Genomic DNA, 10,430 nt, shown 5'->3' with positions numbered 1-10,430 from the left:
AGTGATTAAATCCAATAGATCTCATGTTTAGCACTTATGAGATAGTATAAAATAATAAAAATATATTATTTTGATGTATTTTTAAGTAGAAAATACTAACAATGCCAAATACAAGCTCTTAAACGTGAATTTTTACAGAAGAATCAACCTATTTCTTGATTTCTCAGCAATCCTATTACAAAATCAGAGGAATATTACCCAAAAAGAGGAGGGACTCTTTCATCAATTTCTCCTCATCTCATCCATACTTTGGGTAGAAATCTCCGAATCCACCCATGGTCCATCCATTGTTATGCTTTTCTGTACCTGACTGCTTTGAGAGGTATTTGAGACGTGTGCTTGGCTATCTTGTGAGATAAGCTCAAAGGCTTTGAACCTTGCCTCCTCGTTCATGGTGCCACGCTTGACTATCGGAGCTTGGACTGGAATTTGACCTTCAATCATACTCACTGCGGATGACATCAATGGTCTCAAACTCGGGGATGGGTTGGTGCACAAGAGAGCCAAGTTAAGCATCCTCATTGCTTCCTCTTCCGAGTAGTTTGAACCAAGGTTTGGATCCACTAGCTCAAGAAGGTTGCCTTGCTCTTGCAGGACATAGGCCTGCATTATGAAAGAGAGCAGTTAGCATTCACGCTTTGTAATCAAGAATAGTTTTCCTACAGCATTACGTGGACCCAAGAGATAGTTAGAAGGGAACAGGCATGGAAAGAAATGATTGAGGAAGGATTCCCAGTTTAAACTTCCGGAAACTAAGCAATTTCCTGGGCGGGCATGCCCTTTTCTATGATTACATTAAAAATCATCTCTGCAATTTCAGACATAATACAATTTTCAACCTCAGTGAGTTATTTTGAGGGTAACATGCATACTTATTTCCTTTATAAACAACTTTGATATGATAGATCTTCACTGGAGACATCAGTCGACAGTAATGCCTGTTGGAAGTCAATGTAAATGTAAGATGCGCAGACAACATTCTGAAAGGAAAAGAAATATGTTACCCAATCGAGAAGATAAACAAACTCCTCCTTTGGCCTGTAATTTGTGTTGCTCTTCCCGCTGACAATTTCTAAGACAACAACTCCAAAGCTGTAAACATCTGCTTTATCTGTCAGGTAACCCCTCATTGCATATTCTGGAGCCATGTAGCCTCTGAAGAGAATTAGAGTGAACCAGAACAGTGAGTGTTTTCCATGAAGTGGCACAACTTTGCATGTACTGTTCAATGCTTAATCATATTATCATATACAAGGAAATCATCGTTGATAATCATTGTATGCATTTGACAATATCTCCAATTAATATCCGTCTTGTTTTAAAGCATCATTACAAAAGAAGAAGTTGTTAGATTATCCTTTTACCACAACTCAAAGAAACTAAACTGAGAGAAAAAGGGAGAGAGAACTCACATTGTGCCAGCAATTCGCGTGCTAATGTGAGTGTTTTCTTCTTCATCAAGCTTAGCTAAACCAAAGTCAGATATCTTGGCATTTAGATCCTTGTCAAGCAGGACATTAGTTGCCTTTATATCTCTGTGTACGATTTTCAGCCTTGACTCTTCATGAAGATAAGCTAATCCCTTTGCAATACCCAACAATATCTTCTTTCTTGTCTGCCAGTCCATTTTAATCTGGTGTTCATCACGGCCTAATGGAGAGGATACAGAGGACGATTCAATCTCATTCTCATTCTATGGACTATATGAACTGATACATTAAGGAGTTGATCAAGCAATTACCGAAAAGTGCCCGAGCAAGACTGTTGTTTTCCAAGTATTCATATACTACCAGCAACTGGTTTCCTTCAATACAGCAACCATACAGCTTCACGAGATGAGGATGTTGCAAGGCAGATATCATGCCTATCTCATTCACAAATTCGCGATTTCCTTGTTTCGATTTGGATGATAACTGCTTAACAGCAATTACACTGCCGTCGGACAAAACGCCCTGAAATAAAACAGGCTGAAATTTCAGAATATTTTAAGAGATAGTACTTCCATTTTATCAGACTTCTGCATGTATAGTGGAACACGTTGTCAGCACATAACCAAAGTAAATTTAAATACCTTGTAAACTGGACCAAATCCCCCTTCACCTATCTTATTGGCAGGGTCGAAATTATTGGTAGCATTCTTAATTTGCCTTAAGCTGAAATAACCGGTTTGGAGATCTAGAGCACGAAGATCTGTGATAAGCAGAATCTCAAAATCAGCAAGACAAAGCTAGTGAAAAGTTCTACAGCGTGCACACCATCAAACGAGATAAATACTTCTTGTGCGATTAATCTTACCTTTGTCTTCATGGTACTTCCCTCCCAAGTAACCTTTCCTCCAGAGAACAAGCAAAGCCAATGCAGCAAGAACACATGAAGCAGCTACAATGCCGATAATAGCTCCAACTGATAATCCGTCACTATTATCCACCTTAAAGTCTACAAGGAAAGAAATAAATTAAATGACGAAGAGAGGATAAACTTAAAGGAAACTTCCATTGATGGGCAACAAAGAATCCTTGATTTTGTCATGACTTACTTGGAGTCACAGTAATGGCGGATATGAGAGGTCCATAGACACCTCTGTCAGGAACGGCAGTAGTACCTTTTCCTGACCAGTATAAGTCTATCTCCAGTGTGCTACCATTAACAATTATACCATCAAATTCCTCTGCGATGCCAATGCCAACTCCTCCAGCTTTCTCCATAATATTGAAATCCTTCATAACTACTTCTCCCTGCAAGAAGAAGTTCTGAGTATAACTTTACAGGTTTTAAACAGCGTTGCCACCCTTTTATATGGATGAAAAACTTGAAAAGGTCCCAAACACACGGTAGGCCTCATGAGGGTATTTAGAAACTACCATCATTGATAAAAAGCAAAATCCTAAATGAATATGCTAATTTGGAAATCATTTTACTCACTTGAATTGATATCTCGAATATGCGCCTCCCAAGGCTGCTAAATGTAGAGTCATTAGAATACATAATTTCCGCAAAGTGGAGCTTCACTTTGTAGCTTCCCGCCCTCATACACAGGGCATAGTACTTGAGTGATTGAGGAGCAAGGCGGGCAGTTTGGTAGAACCCTTCACCGGTGACATTCAGACCAAAAGAATTTTCAGCTTTGTAACCAGCTTCATCATTGTTCATGTAAGTCCCGGTACTGCTATAACCCCATCTCTCTGATAAAGAAACAAATTCAGCTGCCCCCCCTGAAGTTGCGTCTTCTTCATATTCATTATCACCAACAGTCATACTGTTCCCTCCACAGTTTATGAACAAGGAATGGTCTGCAGAACAAAGGATCAATATCATAAGGCGCCTTCCGTAGGACAACAAGTATTCTGTATTTATGCAATTACTTTATCATCAAACATCAGTGTACAGCTTTTTCATACTCACGTTCTGGTTTTCTTGAACAAACAAGGTCCTTGTTCAAGCACCAAGAAATCCTGCACACAACTAAAGTAGTCAGTCATTCAAATTTCCAGATTTTTCACAAGGCATCTTAGTGAATAAGGAACTTACGTGTTATTCCCAGTTGTTACATGACTAGAAACTAAGTTCCTGTTGAAATTTGAAATTAAAAGTTAGCAATCAAAAGAAGACAAATGAGGAGAAAACAAGTAAAGAGCAAAAATAATGCCTACACTGATAGCTGTTGACAACTTGACGTAGTTGACCCAGTAAAATTGTTGTATGATAAATCCCTGAAACAAATTTTCATGGCATAAGTAATGTACTTGTTGATTGATAAGAATAAACATAGGTGTATTTATTGTCTGGAGAAACATATTAACGTTAACTTCATGATATATAGACTCACAATTCGTTCTTGCTGTTCAATATCCAACCAGGCACTTCTCCAGTTAGCAAGTTGTTATTCAGAAACCTACCCAAATTAAACAGGTAACGAACCAGCAAGCAGTCAATACGAGGTATATATTTAAAATTTAGATACCGTGCACTTCAGCATGTTTATTCGATGCATTTATTGTCTTACATAAATTGTAGTTTTGCCAAGCTCTCTAATGAAACAGGAATTTGGCCTGTGAACTTGTTGAAGCTCAAATCTCTGCAATGGAATATATACAAATTAATGAAATCACATGAAAAAGATAAAATTAGCTCTGGGAAATAAAAGCACAACGCAATCTACTTCGCAAAATATCGGCCAGGTCCATTTTGTCAGACTGATAATATTCAAGTGACTATTACATCCTCTGCAGCATGGCTTCTCTGAACATGATTATATATCAAATCATGCAGACTATATTGCAGGTATAGTTCATTCTCACAGACCAGATACGGAGGATTTGTAGCCCTACATGAATCTCTCACACACATATGCAACTTGAATTGCTAAATGCAGCGCGTGCCCATAGCTTCTCATATGATGTATACGCTTGCTCGGTGAGAATCTAAAATACGGGAAAATGAGATGCTAAATTTCCCCAGTTTTGCCAGAGGAAAAGGCTGGAGGTTCATGGTTAGTTACTAAACAATTGGGCAAAAAGCCTTGTTCAACCAAGGAAGACTTATTCCTACAGCCTTTCTCCCTCAACTTGTTTTTTCTTACTTTAAACGAAGCCAAATAGTAGAATAAAGTGATATCAATCACCTGCCACCTCTTGTTCTTTTGAATCAAAATAACATTATATGAAGCAAATAAAATTCATGAAATTAAGCATTGCCAAAAGGTAGCTGATTGAGAAACTAACAGAGTATCCAGCGATGCCATATCTCCAATGTATTCTGGGATTGTACCATTCAATGAGCAACTTCTCAGAATCCTGAGAAAGAGAGATATTGTCAATTCCTAATTCGTTTCTGTCAGAGGAATGCAGAAACAATTAGAAAGGCTTAAACAAGATATTTGATCAGTAACATTCAACTTACAGTGTTGTCATGTTTTTCATATCTTGCAGATCAGGGAAAGTTGAACTTGATCCATTCAAATCGGATATTCTCCTGAAAAAACAAGACAACGGAAAAAAAAAAATAATCAGTTTTTTCATATATAGGCTAGCTTACCCAAAAGCAACAAGGCAAGACATTTAAGACTGAATGTGAAGCTGCAAGATAAGGAACTTCTACTCACAATTCTTTTAGTTTCTTTAAAAGTGAAATGGTAGAGGGAATAGGTCCCTCCATTGATGTTCCTTGCAAATCCCTGCAAAAGAAATATACAATTGTTAGGAATACAGAAGGTAAAGGAAAACGGAATCCCATTTAGCTTGTGCTATAGGTCAACAGGAGTAGATAAATGGAACGAAGTAGATACTCACAATCTCTCAATGTTGGTCCAGTTCCCAATAAAGTTAGGTATCTTCCCTGACAGTTCACTTCCATCTATCCGACTGCAGCAGCGTATGATACAAATGAATACTATAGCTCAAAAAAACTGATTAATATTAAAAGAAGATCGGGTCCCTCTTCATCACTTACAAATCAGTTAAATTCTTTAAATTGCCAAACGTATCTGGTATCGTTCCTGTAAAATTGTTCGCGGAAAGAAGACTGCAGAGGTAAAAACAATGGTAAGCTCCAAATATCTCTCCAAGTGAGTATCGAATAGCAGCACCACACATAACAAGAGTGAAATCATGTAGTTGATACGCACACATTTACTAGACAATGGTTATGGTATACCTACAATATGTGGTAAAATGGCAAATGCTGCACAATAAAATAAAAATCAGATAGAAGATAAAGGCATGTATCTTACAGTCTCTTCAAGCTTCTCAAATTTCCGAGGTCTGGATGAAGAGACCCTCCTAGCAGATTATCTTCCAGGACCCTGCAAGATGCAATTCATGTTTTTTTGTAACTCGGTATTTCATTTACTTATCAAGTTGAGAGCTTTGTTTCGTGACTTACAGTGACTCCAGTGTTGCCATGCTGCCAAATTCCCGTGGAATCGAACCAGTGATACGGTTTGCCAGAAGAGACCTAAGGTGTCGAAAAAGGTTTTTATTCATGAATGGCCATCTTGCGATTGAAAACTCCGTCTGATATTCAAATGCACAAACAAACTTACAAGGTCTGAAGGTTGGGGAGCTCAGCAAGGCTTGCAGGGATCGATCCATTTATATAATTGCGAGTGAGATCACTGTACATTGAAAGATGATTCGTCTCTCAGTCGTTGTAAAATTCAAATTGATATAGAGTAAGAAGAATGGTAGTCCTCTATAAACCACGTTGCCCCAGTAACAAAATTCTGCTAAAATGATTTCTAAAACCAAAAAATCCACTAAGATGTGAGCATGACAGTTGGTTTGAGAAAAGACGCACCGGAAATTTGGAAAGTATTTCACATGCAAACGTGTACCAAACTGGATATGCTCTTTAGCAACTAAATCACATGAAAAAAACCAAAGAGAAGGGAGAAAAGGACAGGAGTTTATCAACTAAGATAGTGTAACCATGGAGAATTTGAAATTTAACATTTGTGTCCTGCACAGAACTTTAAACTTGCACATTGATAGCCCATTAATATGTCAAACATGACGGGAAAGAAAAAAGTTATTCGCTGGGATCATAAGTAAACCAATCAAATTCATCTATAAAGAACATGGTGTATCAAGAAATGCAAGAAAAGAAACCCAGATAGAAATCGTCTGACAGTAAACTTGATTAACACGAAATATGCACATGTCGTCACTCACATTTCACGCAGATGAGTAAGATTCCGAAATTCCGATGGTAAAACTCCAGTCAAATTAAAGCCCTTCAGCTTGCTGCAAGAGAAAAAATAAAAAAGAGTTGATTATAGAGAAAAGAAGAGGTAAAAGGTGACAACCCTTCATATAAACAACACCACGACTGCAGAACTGACCATTCGCTGAGGTCTAACAACTAATACGGTGTTCATACAAAATTGGACCAGTACTAAATTCAAGATAAAAGACCCACATTAAGCTTTGCTTCAATTTTATTCTACCAGTCAAAGCATTGGTTGAGACATGACCATCTCTATCCTTATTAAATCTGAAGAAAAAAGTGGGATACAAGGAAACAAAGCACGTACAAGCTGATGACATGACAGACGGTGCTGCTATCAAATGTACAGTTACATGTAACTTGGCTTTGAATTTTGTCACTGCCGACGATGGTCAGGTTCCACTGTGCGCTACCACAAGAAGTCCGATCGATGGTCCAGTTGCTGTTTCGCAATTTGCTGGATATTGTTTTAAGGATTTGCACTGTTGCATCAGTTAGCATAAAATATATGTTAAACAACATCAGAAAATGCTTCTAATAATGTCAACATTTATCACTAAAACAAATTATAATTTCTAATGGGATTAACATAACTCTTCCTTGGGTTAATTCCTGTTAGGGATAAGCAAAAAAAATAAAAGACCGATTAAATTGAGAAGACAGAAAAAATAATAGAAAAAATCGAACCGTAAAAAAAAATCAATTAAACTGATTAAAATTTTGAAAAAAATCGACCAATTCAGTTTAGTTTTGGTTTATAACTCTAAAACCGAAAAAACCAAACCAAATCAAAACCAGAAAAATATAGAACCAAACCGAAAAAACAGAGCTAAATCAGGAAAATTGAGCTAAACTTATTTGAACCAGTTTTTGTTCCAAAAAAACAAACCAAATCAAAACTAGGATTGGTACGATTTCATTTAAAAAAAAAATTAATTTTTTTTAATAAAAAGATGAAATGAATAAAAAATAATTACCTCTGTTCTTGTTAGCTAAGTATTATATTAGTGATTATTTTTTGTTATGAAATATATTAAAATAAATATTTTTTTATTTTTTAAAATTTATATTTGATATTAGCATATTAAAATAAATAAATAAAAAATATTATATTTTTAACAAAGCTCATTGCAAAACAAGTTCTTTTATTACAAAGTTTGACCGTTGCATATCTTGCGAACCCGTCTTTAAACAACACCAGAAAATGCTTCTAATAATGTCAACATTTACTACTAAAACAAATTATAATTTCTTATGTACATGCATAACTTTTTTGGGTTAAGTTTATTTTATGTTTAAAAATATATTAAAATAATAATTATATATATATTTTAAAATTTATATTCAATATTAACACATTAAAATGAATAATAAAACACCAAAAAAAAAATTATTATATTTTTAACAAAGACAGCCACGTTACGTACCGCCTTACACACCTTGCGAACCCGTCTTTAAAATATATCACACGGACATGGTCAAATTAAACTCTCTGTTTCCTTTTATTTTATTAATTTTATTTTCTACGAAAATCAAAACTACAAACACTGACGAATCCAACTTTGACCATGATATAAACGGTGGGCGAGATGGTCACAGATTTGTTCTCTGATCCATTCACTCTAATGTCGAACTGTCGACACTGTTGATATTCCACGCCATGAATAAACAAATCACACACGTAATAATCTTCACAGGTTGCGGTTTATATATGATGATTAGCGACAGCAACAAATAATAATCGATTTTCACCCAGTTTTTAGACATGTTTTAGCAATCTATACTAGAAACCATTTTTTTTTCAAGCGCCACCAAGAGCTTTGCTCTGCAAATCTATGCTCAAGTAAGAATTAGTAACGATACTTTGCAGATTTAGAAAGAACTCCACATCTGAGCATTACCTACTGCAGCCTAAAATAAATAATATTAGCTAAAGAACAAGAAGCTAACAGACATGCCCGTGAGGAGGCAGGAACCTTCCAACGTAAATTAAAGCCGTGTTGAAGAGATGCTACGTCAAGTATTATATAGAGCCTACTACATAGGATGAACATGCATAACAAAAATGTCACATCGAACATAAAGCAAGAAAACTCTCCAAAGAATTATAAAAAACTCCAATCCTTTAACAAAAGATGTGAAACCCAAAACTTAAAATATATCTATCACGTAATTTTAACTTTAAATAAATAAATATAGTAAAATTTAAACTACTTGATACTTAATGATATTATATTAAAAAATTATTTTAATTTAATAATTTAAATTATTAAATAAAATTTTAAAATATAATTTATATTATTTTCTAACTATGTAATCATTTATCCTTATCTGATTCTAACCACACGGAAGATTTATAATCAGAAATTGCTCAACACAGGGAAAAAAAACAACTGCCCAGAAACCGAATCCCTTTCTTTTTCTTTAGCTACTCGATTCAGGAAATAAACTTCCCACGTTAATCTGAAGAAACTAGACACAACACTTATAATTTGAGACGAAGAGATAATTAATGAAGGGGTTTTCAAAGGAAAACGAAACATTATGAAATTCAAAACAGCAGTTTCCTCCCTACTTTTCAACGTGAAGCACGCACGTATATCGAGAAATATGAAATAATAATAATAATATAAAAAGAAACACTTATCCACTACACGAAGAAAACCCAGAAAGCGCAAAAATAATTTATTTTGCCAAGTTTCGTGAATTGGTGACCACAAATTTAGTGAGGATTATGGAATTACGTGCAGTTAGTTACCTTCATCTTCTGGCAAGAGTGGAGTGACTTGAGCATGAGATCCAAATTTATCCACAGAAAAGCAATTCAATAACACAAGGCCGAAAACAAGAACGGAGACATTCTTTGACAGTGATTGAACAAACGCCATGTTTGAAGCATGCAGAACAGAGTCACCCTCTCTCCTTGTATGGTAATTAATATCTAAAACAAAACTGATGGAAGTGATGATCAACGAACAGCAAAATGACAAACAGTTCAGCAACAACAGAAACAATGTCTGTGCTCTTGTTCTGGAGAGAAGAAAGAACGTGGAATTGGTGGGAAAGATAAAGAAGGGGTTGCGAATTTAAAGATGACAAGTTACTCGGTTTGATATACTTTGCTTTGGTTTCTTTTTAGAAAGTGCTGTCGCTTGCATGAAATGAGAAAGGGTCACCCAAACTAGTCAAAATTATGTAGTTTAGAAAATCCATATTTCTTAAACAAGTATAATAAAAAAAATATTTTCCACACAAATAACTCAACTAGTCGTTTAAAAATTATATTTTAAATTCTGCTAGTTTAGAAGATATTTATATTTTTCATTGTACTAATTTTTTTAAAAAAAAAAACACGAAAACACTGCTAGTGAAGGTAAAACATGTCCAAGCCAACAGTGTCGTTTCGGATAGGGATGGATGTCATGTGACAGGAGGGGAGTCTAGGGTGGCAACTGCGAAAAATCAAAGGAACCATAATAATAATAATAATAATAATAATAATAATAATAATTGAATAAAGAATAAAAAATGTTGCAAAAAGTGATAGAAATGAAAAGGGCAGGCATGATTTTGTGTTCTTTTATGGCTGTCTTTGTATTTTATCAGTTTTTGTGTTTCTAGTAAAACAAACATAGTTATTTAGTAATAAATTAAATTACGTCATTGAGTTTGAAATATAATTATTGTAAAGTTGTTTTATATGTTTT

The 10,430-nt window shown here is 35.2% G+C and overlaps 1 protein-coding gene across 1 annotated transcript; it reads right to left on the bottom strand.

Annotated features, from left to right (window-relative positions):
- LOC105139732 (probable LRR receptor-like serine/threonine-protein kinase At1g53440) lies at positions 1-9,914 on the bottom strand. Its single transcript, XM_011046289.1, has 25 exons — positions 9,482-9,914; positions 7,031-7,205; positions 6,669-6,740; positions 6,041-6,112; positions 5,881-5,952; positions 5,729-5,800; positions 5,449-5,520; positions 5,289-5,360; positions 5,102-5,173; positions 4,900-4,971; positions 4,722-4,793; positions 4,004-4,075; positions 3,827-3,892; positions 3,651-3,710; positions 3,529-3,567; positions 3,403-3,452; positions 2,923-3,290; positions 2,537-2,735; positions 2,296-2,436; positions 2,072-2,190; positions 1,742-1,952; positions 1,413-1,650; positions 1,005-1,155; positions 97-603; positions 1-20 (listed from the first exon to the last, which is right to left on the bottom strand). Exons 1-24 carry the CDS (start codon positions 9,609-9,611, stop codon positions 223-225), a joined length of 3,048 nt encoding a protein of 1,015 aa, XP_011044591.1. The 5' UTR covers positions 9,612-9,914; the 3' UTR covers positions 1-20; positions 97-222.
- Positions 9,915-10,430: the final 516 nt, after the last annotated feature.

This window comes from Populus euphratica, unplaced genomic scaffold (genome assembly GCF_000495115.2).
Source record: "Populus euphratica unplaced genomic scaffold, PopEup_1.0 scaffold122.1, whole genome shotgun sequence".
Lineage (NCBI taxonomy): Eukaryota > Viridiplantae > Streptophyta > Magnoliopsida > Malpighiales > Salicaceae > Populus > Populus euphratica.
Note: the sequence above shows the minus strand (reverse complement) of the source record. Positions and strands in the feature narration are given on the sequence as shown.

Excerpts from the sequence above, each read along its gene's own strand:
- LOC105139732 (XM_011046289.1), bottom strand. The coding sequence starts at position 9,611 with ATGGCGTTTGTTCAATCACTGTCAAAGAATGTCTCCGTTCTTGTTTTC. Across the intron at positions 5,801-5,880 it reads ATGGCAACACTGGAGTCACT|GGTCCTGGAAGATAATCTGC; the intron begins GTAAGTCACGAA and ends TGCATCTTGCAG. Across the intron at positions 3,568-3,650 it reads AGTTGTCAACAGCTATCAGT|GAACTTAGTTTCTAGTCATG; the intron begins GTAGGCATTATT and ends AAATTTCAACAG.